This window comes from Brachyistius frenatus, unplaced genomic scaffold (genome assembly GCF_029030835.1).
Source record: "Brachyistius frenatus isolate BFR_SWC_R1_liver_20210118 unplaced genomic scaffold, ASM2903083v1 Contig_106, whole genome shotgun sequence".
Classification (NCBI taxonomy): Eukaryota; Metazoa; Chordata; class Actinopteri; family Embiotocidae; genus Brachyistius; species Brachyistius frenatus.
Window position 1 is genome coordinate 875001 of NW_027210705.1, and position 12821 is coordinate 887821.

Genomic DNA, 12821 nt, shown 5'->3' on the forward strand with positions numbered 1-12821 from the left:
CCGCAGCCTTTATCTCATCCCATCAGTGCCGTTGTGTGTGTGCACCTTCCCGTCACACACATCATTCATTTCCTCTGACATGAATTTGCTGTCTTCATCTTTGAATGCTGTGGGATAAATTCAGAGCGTATCGGGATCTCATGAACACACCAGCAGAGGGCAGTAGAGTCCACAAAAGACAGAGTTGTCTCCGACCAGTCCCTGTCCTTGTCCCCGTCAGTCTCACCATCATCCGTCCACCCCCCCCCCCACCCCCCTTCCACCTGCCTTGGCCGCCATACTGCTGTTGAGACATTGCATAGCCGTTTTGCTGCATGATGTGTGTGATGCTTTCAAATCCTAGATTGTATCCAGACCTCCAATCAAGGACAAAATGTCTGTTAAGGTAAGAGACAGCCCCCCCCCCCCCCCCCCAATTTCCTCCCCCCACTCCGCCCCAAAAAAGCCAACAACACTTCCCCACTTTTGTCTATAACCCTCGTACGTTCACTCGGTGTGAAATGCCAACAACCGGCTGTGTGGTTAAAATATTTTAAAGCAGGATAATGAGTGTTGTTTTGGTCCAATGGACATATAAACAATGCCTGTGCCGTAATTACCAGTGAGTTGAGAGGCTCATTAAAAGCCTAGCAGTGTCTGGGTTTATCTCACTGCGGAAACACCGTCCTTGGAAACCGGTTTCCAATGTGGCAACTATCCCCCGCCTGTGATGTCACGACCCCGGAGAGTCCACTGCTCATTGACTTCAGGCCTAGCTGTCATGATGTGCACACAATCGAGTCACATTTGTCTGTCTTTCCACTCATCGTCCACCTCTTTCACCCCTCCGACGGCGGGTAGCTCCCTCCTGTAACATCTGCGCTTTTCGCCACAGATCTACGTGAGGGCCCAGTTCGAGTACGACCCCTCCAAAGACGAGCTCATCCCCTGCAAGGAGGCCGGCATTCGCTTCCGCGTGGGCGACATCATCCAGATCATTTCCAAGGATGACCACAACTGGTGGCAGGGAAAGCTGGAGAACACAAAGAACGGCACGGCGGGCCTCATCCCGTCGCCGGAGCTGCAGGAGTGGTGAGAACACGCAGATGGATGATAGCAGCAACACAAAAGCCACGTTTCCACCGAAGCTCCCCAGAACTTTTAGTTCTCGGGACAAATGTCTGGGAACTTTTCCAAGGAATTCATGTTTCCTCCAGACCTTTGTCATCTGTAGACTCAAATGTCTCTGTATACATACTTAACAAGGCTTGGACTTCATCATCAGTCCATCTATCAGAGGATCTCTTCTGCTTTTAAAAATACCTTTTGTGACCAATCAGCAACATTTAGCGTCACAAGCCCCTTCTTAAAGGTTCCTGTGCTTTTGGTTCCTCTGGTGGAACCGCAGATGTTGACTCCCTCAAAAAGTTTCTTGGGAAAGTTCCTGCAGTGGAAACGTGTCTTATGACAGAAATACAACAAAATTACTTTAGCCCAACATTAACCGCAAACCTCTAACTTCAAACACTGTGTTTTGTTTGTGTGTGTGTGTGTGTGTGTGTGTGTGTGTGTGTGTGTGTGTGTGTGTGTGTGTGTGTGTGTGTGTGTGTGTGTGTGTGTGTGTGTGTGTGTGTGTGTGTGTGATAGGCGAGTGGCGTGTATAGCCATGGAGAAGACCAAGCAGGAGCAGCAGGCCAGCTGCACCTGGTTTGGCAAGAAGAAGAAACAGTACAAAGACAAGTATTTGGCCAAGCACAATGCAGGTACACCACGCACCCTCCGACATGCTGGACGTGTGTGTTCACGTGCATGTGCACCCTTAACAACACGCTGCAGACATCCCAGTGGCGCTCAGTCCCATTGCTGCGTGCATGCCTTTTACATCATGTGAGTGTGTGAGCATGTGCGTCTGTTTGTGTGGGAACTTGTGTGCAACCGGATCTCGTATCCTTGCATGTGTCATCTCGAGTAGCAGAGCAGCCGCCAGCAGTGAGAGGAAGAGCTGCCGGGGCAGCAGAAATCTTATCTGAGCGCAGTAGGGATGGAGGGAGCTGTGGGCAGCTCAGGGAGACAGACACCACATCTCTGCAGTTTTAGACATGAGAGGAAGTGTGTGTGTGTGTGTGTGTGTGTGTGTGTGTGTGTGTGTGTGTGTGTGTGTGTGTGTGTGTGTGTGTGTGTGTGTGTGTGTGTGTGTGTGTGCGTAGCAAAGTATGTTACCGTTTGTCTCCTCCACACGTGGGGTCAACTAAAAGCAGAAGCATAAACAGGGATATGTTTAGCGGTGTCTGGACACTGGTGTGACACACATCAACTACTCGAGTATCACGGCCATGTGTCTGGCTGTGTGACCAGGCTGGAGTGTGTTGGGGTGTAAACTCATCACGTGTGTTTGTGACCAGAGCTGTGATGTGGGCTTGAAGTGCCCTTTAGCAAGACACATAAATCCCAACTTCCTCCTGAGTGCAGCAGCTGCCCTCTTCCTGTGTGTTGCTGTGTGTCAGACTATATTTGATATAATACGAGGGTCAATCACAAAGTCCAGAGACTGTTCCTGTTGCACGATGAACGGTGACGTGCACGGAGAAAGGGAAAGCTGTCACAGGTATTTCAGGTTTCGTAGTTTGATTATCATCATCACCAGAATGACACGTTTTTGTGAGCGCTGCTACAGGTTCACCGTTCACGTTTGGATAAGCTATGACTTCAGAGACTCCTGAGTGTCAAAATATTGTTCTGTATGGTTTTCTAATCTGGAGATTCACTGGGAAGAACAGCTTTTAATCCTTTTTACTTGATTGATTGTAGATAAATACTAATATAATAATAATATTGATGCTTATTGAGGTGTGAGACAGGTCATGAAAGATTCTTGTAAAAACAGTTGAGACAGACTCGTCAAGTTTAGTTTGGACAGAAGGAGGTGTGGCGGTGAACCAGTCACTACTCATGACCCAACATCTCCATCAGGTTACAGCTTAGCTCAGACTGTTGAGTACAGTTCATCTTATTTACTACATGATGTCAGAAAAGAGCATCCTCTCTTACCCAGAGTGCACTGTGATGTCTCCAAATTTAGTCCGACCAAAAGTCCAGATCCCAAAAAACTTTGCCGTCATTAAATGAATGAGAACATAAGAAACTATTAAATTAAATGTGCTTAAAAATTCATGAATTGCATACTTTATTAATTAGAGGTTTTTTTGTCTGATCAATAGTTGCATACAGTATAAGCACTTCAAACCAGGTGATAATTAAGTAGCAACAGAAATAATAAACATAGTTTTCTTTTATTCATCTGGAACAATGACATGATGTTTCTTTACATAAATTTAAAGGAATAATTAATAATCTTGCGGTCGTCACACAGTGTGTGAGATCCCAGCAGCCGCCTGATCGCGTGTTAGTTGTTAGATTTGAACTAAAACCTGCACGTTACACGCTTCCCTCCAAAGTAGCACGTTGAACAGCAGCAGAGGTCAGAGGTCACGCTGCAGTCGTTTCTAAAGTGTTCGTCTGGTATTATAAAGTGTTGAGAGTCTGATCAGCAGAGTAGAAGCAGAGTAATGGATGGTGTGATGAAAAGAGCAGAGGATGACTTTATCTTTGTTGTATGTCACATCTGTGTGTGCAGTTTATCTCTGAGGATTATGGGATGAGAAAGATGAGACGTGCTGCTACTGATGTGACAGAGAGCGGGCTGAAGGGTGTGTGTGTGCGTGTGTGTGTGTGTGTGTGTGTGTGCGTGTGCGTGTGTGTGTGTGTGTGTGTGAATATCCAGTTCTTGAGCATGTCTATCATCCCATGCGCCTCGACACCCCGGCTGACACATCGGTCAGTTTATTTTATTTAAAGGAGAAGTTCACAGTTTTCGGAGTCTTTTCCTACATCAGCTCCGAAGCTGAAGTTTTCTCGTGCTGCGATCGTCCCTCCTGTTCCAACTGGACATGAACAGATGTCTTCCTTTCAGTGGGAGTGACAGAGGATGTATTTCTAAAGTTAATTTAAAGCTACTGAGAACTCAGCTGTCCAAATGAACCACAAATGAAGCGGGTATCTTCCAGACTTCCACGGTTTCCCGTTCAGCAGCATCGGAGGGATGTCGACACAGAGGAAGTTTTGTCCTCCAAAGACTTTACTTTTGTAAGAGATCCACAAGGATTAGTGTGATTTGTTTGGCAGCAGCTTCAGATCAACTTAAGAATACATGTTTACTCTGTCCTCGTTTATTCGAGCTCTGTTTGAATGTCCTCACTGTTTTAGGACAGACATGAAAAATTGTGAACGTGTCCTTTAAAAGAAATTGCCTGAATATTCTGTAGCATGCGACGCAGAAGACATTAGTGACTGCATGCGATCCAGCACCATCTGCATTTAATCAACACGATGACTTTATTAATCAAACATTTCACTGATCCATCGATGAGAGAACAAACACTTCATGTTTGACACTTTGATCCCATCGTTTCACTCGGTTCAGTTTCTCATTCTTTTCCTGGGAATTCTCAAAGAAAAACAGAAAGTGCTGCAACGTTTTGCTCGTGTGTGTTTGTGAACTGGAACCTTTACACACTGACACAAAACCTAATTGTTTAGAGGCAAAGTATTTTTTTTAGAAGAAGTGTGACAAAAGCAGGAAATGTGTAAACAAAAATGATTCACGTGATTCAACACATTGATTCATACAGCCTCCGTCGTTCAAGCGTGACAGCAGAGCAGCGTTAGAATAATGAAGCATGTGCACAAACTTCACTGCTGAACATCCACAATCAGGACCAAAATGAGTCTGTTGCTTCAAGTGTGGAAAAGTTTGAAGTATTGAAAGAACGTCTTCTTTAATTAATAAAGTCGAAGAAGAAATCTCTTTCGGTAACACTGTTGTGAAGAGCAGTGTGGATTCAGCTTCCTGAACTAAGATATGTACCACTGCAGGTATTGTCGAGGTGCTAGCTCAGAAAGTTCATGGATCGTATCGGCATCATAGTTAATAAATACCAAACAATATCCAGACGCTGTAATTACGACCTAAAACTGGTAAAAAGGTTAAAAAAAACAACAACAACAACACAGGATCAGTTCTGTTTGTGTACTTTAAGTATTAATGGTCTTCAAAGAATAACATCAAGTAAGAAAATGATACTGAAGAAAATGTTCTGATCATTTATCAGCTGGTTCCAGTCAAACGTGAGTTATTGGAAGAAAGATTTCCCAGGATAAGATCGGTATATTGTCCCGACCCTCACGGCTCCCACAGCGTCACCAGACTCCACTCACACTGTGACATGTCACCAGTGGGCGTGAATACGCCCTCCAACAGCAACAACAACTGTACTGTGTGCGTCCTCCTCCACTGTGGGCACCGTGCCGGACTGCACAGCTGCCCAGCTGTTGTTTCTTGCTGTTTGTGTGTAACTTTGTGTATTTCTGCTGTTGTAATCGAACCATGTTATGACCCCTCCTGTTCATCTCTCTCGCTTTCTCCTACTGAACGGCCTCTCTTGCATGTAAGTAACAACAGTGACAGCGAACCACCTCCTCCTCTCTTCTTCTCTGTTTCTCTGATGAGCTGTGTAGTTCGAGTCAGCTGTCACTGCCCGGGTTTCACTTTTGTTTCTGTTGCTGAGGTCCAAAAACAACAGAAGGCTCAAGCAAAACTGAAACCTCGTAGCTTAGCTAGTGTAGTGTGTGTGTGTGTGTGTGTGTGTGTGTGTGTGTGTGTGTGTGTGTGTGTGTGTGTGTGTGTGTGTGTGTGTGTGTGTGTGTGTGTGTGTGTGTGTGTGTGTGAGAGAGAGAGAGAGAGACACTGTGTGCTCTGATGTTCATCCTGATCCATGTTTGGTTCATTAGCAGCCAAACACTGAAGTCTCTGCTCTTAACGAACACACTGAGTCCAATACATTGTGACTGTAAACGGTTCTCCACCGTCAGTGTGAGCAGCAGCTGCACAGCAGAACACACTGACTTGTGGGTATTGTATTTCATGTGTCAGCACCCCCAGATATGGTGGCTGCATGGAGGCTCGTGTTTCAGAGGCTGAGAACACATTGTACAGTGAACATACGATACGCTCTGCTGCACAGTCAACCTGCCCTCATTTAATCCTGCTCTCGTTTGATCAGAGAGAAATGTCCTGACTCTGCAAAGTCCTGCAGCGTTAACTTCAAGCGCTGTTTGATAGAGAAAACTACAACACAGTTAACCTGTACGTTGGGTTAAAAGATAAATATTCTGCGCTCAGTTGCATGAAGGCTTTTAAGAAAGTCAATTTAAAAGTTTCCTTGTGACTTATTCAGAAGAAATTAGACTTAATCACTTCAGGAGAATTTTGTTTTTTCACAAAACATTTTTGTCACCAAACCATAAATACATGAATATCAGCTATAACACACACGATTACAGGACAGCAGTGTCACTGTCCTGCTGCACTTCCAGGAAATCACACACATCTTCCTTGTGGTGGCGATCGAGCTGCAGTGTTCCTTCACACAACGTGGTTCGATGCAGTTCATCTCGTTTAGCTTCATCTCAGTGCACAGAGGTTATAATCAGCTGAGTCAGCAGCACGTCTCAGACCATCTCTACTCTCCGCTGGTCACTTCTGGGGTTGTGGTTCAGCAGCATTTCATCCAATCTCAATCCGTTCAAATGTCAGTTTAGCTTTCAGCATTAGCAAGTAACCAAAGTCAGAACAACTCAAACTCCTTCCTCCTTCCTCCTGCCGTCAACACGCGTCCTGGGAGATCCAATCACAAGTGGCCAGCTCAAAGTTCAGATGTAAACTCAAATGTTCAGACAACATTCAGCGGTGGTCTGGGTCCTTTTTTTACCTGCTGGAATGAATAAATAAAGAATCTGAACCGGAGCTGGCATCATCGGGTCGATCCTGTTGGTTCAGGTTGTGAATTACAAACTGGAGTGTTCAGATGTCTACAAATGTGAAATGCATCATAAACTCCTAATAGACGACACATTAAAATGAGACTCGAGTCGAGTTGAATACCTGTTGCTCCGTGTTCATTTAAATATAGAGCAAGGAAGTCCGATCCGATTACAAGTTGGAGACTCGAGACGTGTGCAGATGCTTTTTAATACTAATAATTGTCAGACTATTCAGCACCACCATAACATAACGTTGCACTGTTCATTTTATAGCACCTGACACTTTCCATTCATCCCAAGCTGTATTTATTTATTTTTATTTTAGTTTTTTTGTTTTTGTGTGTATAGTCTGTGTGTGTATTTATTTATTCATTGCTCTTGTTTTTTTTCTAAAATAGTTATTTTTATCTTATTTTATTGTATACGAATTTGTACTATTTTATTTTCATTTTGTGTGCACTTATTTGTGTTTCTATGCTGCTGTGACGACTAAATTCCCCCACTGTGGGATTAATAAAGTGTAAATCTAACTCCAGGTGTGAACAGATTGAGCTGAACACGTGTGATCAGATTACCCAACATGCATGTTGATGCCGGGTCGGCCCAAACTGGAGAATTCCTTTTCAGGATTTATAATCAGCTGGTGCTGCTTGAAACGTCATCGAAATAAAGAGTCGGCAATCTGAAGGAGACGCGTCAACTTCACTTGCACGCTGTTCAAATCGGCCTGCGCTGCTAAAAACATAACGAGGAGAGATGGAAGCTGCTGAGAGATCTGTTAGCATCTGAGCTCAACAAACCTGTTTATTATGCCGACTGGACGGCAGATCTCGTTGTCTGAACCCAACCCCACTCACTGTTTCCACATTAGGTCTGTTCCCAGTGAGATTTTGAATCTCCTTTGGTTTGAAGACGTCGTCTTCTCTTCAGCACGTAGTTACCAGATGTGTTTGAGACTCTTTAGCACGCCTCGTTCCGCTCACTCTCTCTAAGATCTTGTTTGTCCCAGCACACTCCCCTCCACAGCCTCCTAATCTACCTTTGCGTTTCCCCCCCTGTCACCTCCAGTGTTCGACCAACTAGATCTCGTCACATATGAGGAGGTTGTGAAGCTTCCTGCTTTCAAGAGGAAAACACTAGTTTTGTTAGGTGAGTAAGCGGCGAGCGCAGCAGCAGGAAACGAAGACGTCTACCTTCAATAGTGATCTGACTGATTGACTGTGTGTGTCTTTGTCAGGCGCTCACGGAGTGGGAAGAAGACACATCAAGAACACACTCATAACCAAACACCCCGACAGATTCGCCTACCCCATCCCACGTAAGACCCGCGATGGAGAGTCCTCACGGCACCGCTGAACACGGGAGGAAATGCAAACTCTCACTTCCTGTGTGGATTCTCTGTCCTGTAGACACGACCAGACCTCCGAAGAAGGATGAAGAGAACGGGAAGAACTACTACTTTGTCTCCCACGACCAGATGATGCAGGACATCAGCAACAACGAGTACCTGGAGTACGGCAGCCATGAGGACGCCATGTACGGCACGCGGCTGGAGACCATTCGCAAGATCCACCAACAGGGACTCATCGCCATACTGGACGTTGAACCTCAGGTTTGTGTGTGTGTGTGTGTGTGTGTGTGTGTGTGTGTGTGTGTGTGTGTGTGTGTGTGTGTGTGTGTGTGTGTGTGTGTGTGTGTGTGTGTGTGTGTGTGTACATGCCTTCAATATGTATTGATGTTTTGACCTCTTCCATGTGTTTCCCATCAGGCCCTGAAGGTCCTGCGGACAGCAGAGTTTGCCCCGTACGTCGTCTTTATTGCTGCGCCAACCATCACGCCAGGCATCAATGAGGTAGGACACACACACACACACGCACGCACGCACACACACTCACACTCTCTCCAAACATGAAGGATCTAAGGGTAAGGCTGGCGATGTTTCTAGGTTTTTTTGATTGTTCATCAAAACCGCTCCACCGAGGTGCAGTGAAAAGGTTCATAGACTGACGTCGATGACGTCGCTTCATTAACATCAGCACCTGAGTCGAACACATATTCTCTGACCACGAGTACACGTGCGTTGGTGATTTTAAAGTGGACCTGAACCCGAAGCAGAGGGCGCAGACTTTTAGGGAACAGAAAGAAGTAGCAGGGAGCCAAATCCAGTGAGTGGTGACTCCAGCGGCGTGGTGGGGAACGGTGATTGTGTTGTTGTGGGCGAGAAACTGCGATCGCGTCACAGTTCAGGTTGTTTTCACTGAATGTTTTCCTTCAGAAGATCACAGAAGAACTCGGTGTTGACAGTCTGGGGGACAAATTCACAAAACCCACCTGCTTCTCAGAACATCTCGCCCGGCTCACCGCTTCATTCATTTAGATTTTCTGAAGCATTCCTTTGCCAATTTCTTGAGTGTGACACATTTGCTGTGTCTGCTCACGTCCGTGGTTACAGAGCATCCAGAAAGTATTCACAGCGCTTCACTTTTTCCACATTTTGTTGTTACAGCCTTATTCCAAAATGGATTAAATTCATTTTTTTCCTCAAAATTCTACACACAATACCCCATAATGACAACGTGAAAAAGGTTGTTTTTTATTTTTGCAAATCTATTAAAAATAATAACCGAAAAAAATCACATGTACATAAGTATTCACAGCCTTTGCCATTACACTCAACATTGAGCTCAGGTGCATCCTGTTTCCACTGATCATCCTTGAGATGTTTCTACAACTTGATTGGAGTCCACCTGGTAAATTCAGTTGATTGGACATTATTTGGAAAGACACACACACCGTCTATATAAGGTCCCACAGTTGACAGTGCATGTCAGAGCACAAACCAAGCCATGAAGTCCAAGGAATTGTCTGTAGACCTCCGAGACAGGATTGTATTGAGGCACAGATCTGGGAAGGGTACAGAAAAATGTCTGCAGCATTGAAGGTCCCAATGAGCACAGTGGCCTCCATCATCCGTAAATGGAAGAAGTTTGAACCACCAGGACTCTTCCTAGAGTCGGCCGCCCGGCCAAACTGAGCGATCGGGGGAGAAGGGCCTTAGTCAGGGAGGTGACCAAGAACCTGATGGTCACTCTGACAGAGCTCCAACGTTGCTCTGTGAAGAGAGGAGAACCTTCCAGAAGGACAACCATCTCTGCAGCACTCCACCAAGCAGGCCTGTATGGTAGAGTGGCCAGACGGAAGACACTCCTCAGTAAAAGGCTCATGACAGCCCACCTGGAGTTTACCAAAAGGTCCCTGAAGGACTCTCAGACCATGAGAAACTAAATTCTCTGGTCTGATGAAACAAAGATTGAACTCTTTGGCCTGAATGCCAAGCGTCATGTCTGGAGGAAACCAGGCACCGCTCATCACCTGGCCAATACCATCCCTACAGTGAAGCATGGTGGTGGCAGCATCATACTGTGGGGATGTTTTTCAGTGGCAGGAACTGGGAGACTAGTCAGGATGGAGGGAAAGATGAATGCAGCAATGTACAGAGACATCCTTGATGAAAACCTTCTCCAGAGCGCTCTGGACCTCAGACTGGGGCGAAGGTTCATCTTCCAACAGGACAACGACCTGAAGCACACAGCCAAGATAACAAAGGAATGGCTTCGGGACAACTCTGTGAATGTCTTTGAGAGGCCCAGGCAGAGCCCAGACTTGAACCCGATTGAACATCTCTGGAGAGATCTGAAAATGACTGTGCACCGACGCTCCCCATCCAACCTGATGGAGCTTGAGAGGTCCTGCAAAGAAGAACGGGAGAAACTGCCCAAGAATAGGAGACAAGCTTATAGCATCATACTCAAAAAGACTTGAGGCTGTAATTGCTGCCAAAGGTGCTTTAACAAAGTATTGAGCAAAGGCTGTGAATACTTATGTACGTGTTATATTTCCGTTCATTATTTTTAATAGATTTGCAAAAATTTCTAAAAAAAACTTATTCACGTTATTATTATGGGATATTGTGTGTAGAAATTTGAGAAAAAAAAATGTATTTAATCCATTTTGGAATAAAGCTGTAACAACAAAATGTGTCAAAGGTGAAGCGCTGTGAATACTTTCTGGATGCTCTGTAAATCGGTTCTTACAACGAGTGTAACTCAGGTTCTGACGTTGATAAAAAGACGTAACGTGTTGTATTCGCCCTCTAAAGTTTCCTTCCTGCACGGTGTGCATCGCTGCTCTTCCTTTGTGCACAACAGCAACGGTTTCTGAACTTCTCTGAGTGATTTGAGTAAAAACTGCTGTCGCAAGTTGTTTAAGAAAATGATTCAACCTTTTTTAAAGATGTAACTGTACCAGACGAGCGTCATCCGTCATCTTCAATAGGTGTAAGCAGGGGGCTGAGTGCCTCTGCAAAAATAATGAAATCAAAACTATGTTGTTGTTGTTTTTCGCAACAAATATTCTTTAAAAATCAAATACCAAAGATTAAGCATTTTTAGTCATTTAAAAACTTGTAAAAAAATATATTAAAAAATTCTTTCTCAATTTATCAAAGTTGTTTTGTCTTTAAAATCCAAGAAAACATTCTAACAAGCAAATCTTGACTTTTAAAAAGATAAAAACCAAAACAGACGTGGCAAAAAAAAACTAGTACAAAAACATGTCCTCTCTCTCATCACCTCGAACCTGTATTTGGTGTTCAACCCATTTAAAAGGACGCACGTTCACATGCTGACATGTTGTTACATGATCAGCTGCGATCAAACAGACTGCTGACCCCGGTTGAACTGACCATGTGGTGGCTGTGCTCTCTGCTCTCCACTGGTGTGTTGGTCTCTCTCATTCCTCTCTGCGCTCCTTCATCTTTGCACGCCGCATGTGTTTGTTTCTGTGGCCCCCCTCAGACGCCCCGGTGGTGTCGAGCGCTGCCAGTAAGTAAAGCCTGAGTGTGTTCGTAGCTACGTGTCTTCCCGGCCAGAAGCTCCTTGTACGTCCTAGCGGTTAGTCACTCCTCCTGTGTTTTTCCATTCGCCTCCTCCTCCTCCTCCTCCACCTCCTCCTCTGAGTAAAGGCTCCTACACACTGTGCCGAACAACCGTCTCGCAGGTTCACTGTCCGTCACGCCGGGGGTCCGGCAACGGCACACGGCGTTTGTTTTGGTGGGACTCGTCCGTCAGGAACGACTGTCAAAGGCCTATTTGCGCGTCCTGGGACAGAAGCAGGAGTTTCAGCCGGACGGTTCAGCACAGCAGCAGCTGGTGTCTGTCAGCTGCGACATAAAGCTTCGGAAACACTGCGGGATGTTTAGGACTCCTGTATGATCTGCTAACGAAGGAGCAGTAGAGACAGACAGGAAGTGTGCGGTCTAAACTTATGAAGCACGTTTTCATTTCAATGGTGTCGAAGCGCTTCACAATGTTTTCCCATTCACTCACACTCACATACTGATACGCTGACGGCGACAGAGCTGCCAGTCCCCGAGATCTCCGCTGCACCTGCTTACTGAGTAAAGTTTGAACAAGTACCCGTGAATGTGGATTGTGATGTGGAGCAAGTGTATTTCTAGAAAGCCTAAACACACGTCGATGAAAATGAAAAATGATTGGGGGATCAGCGCCGTGATGAAACGGGTTCCTCGTTGGTCTCTGCTACACTCTTCCACCAAGTTTCATGAACATCCGGCTGGTAGTTTCTCAGCAGTGCTGCTGACCGTCAAACTGAAGACGTAATAACAAAGAAAGTGTACAAGCTGGAACCGCGGTGGTTAAAGTCGCCTTCATCCAGTGGGCTGATTTCTCATTTCCTAAATGTCATGTTGGCAAGAAAACTCTATTTCCCTGCTGAATTTCTACGAGGGCACGACAGTTCATAAGTGTTCAACAGAGTCTTCACCTCAAACACAGATTTTGGATAAATCACACTGTAAATTCATTCATGAAATAGAAACTAACACAAAGTGACCTCAACAATGTCCTGATAAGTCAGCTGCCACCACTCACTCATGTCCTCTC

The 12821-nt window shown here is 45.3% G+C and overlaps 1 protein-coding gene across 13 annotated transcripts in view; it reads left to right on the forward strand.

Annotated features, from left to right (window-relative positions):
• Positions 1–12821, forward strand: part of caska (calcium/calmodulin-dependent serine protein kinase a) — a 145540-nt gene that overhangs the window by 129365 nt on the left and 3354 nt on the right. For 5 of the 13 annotated variants that reach the window (XM_069712040.1, XM_069712047.1, XM_069712043.1 and 2 more), the window contains 7 exons: positions 344–385; positions 875–1071; positions 1627–1742; positions 7927–8007; positions 8096–8176; positions 8268–8470; positions 8627–8710. In XM_069712040.1, coding sequence (XP_069568141.1) covers positions 344–385; positions 875–1071; positions 1627–1742; positions 7927–8007; positions 8096–8176; positions 8268–8470; positions 8627–8710 — 804 coding nt within the window. The remainder of the gene's footprint in view (positions 1–343; positions 386–874; positions 1072–1626; positions 1743–7926; positions 8008–8095; positions 8177–8267; positions 8471–8626; positions 8711–12821) is intronic. The other 8 variants (XM_069712051.1, XM_069712044.1, XM_069712055.1 and 5 more) reach the window with 3 other exon arrangements.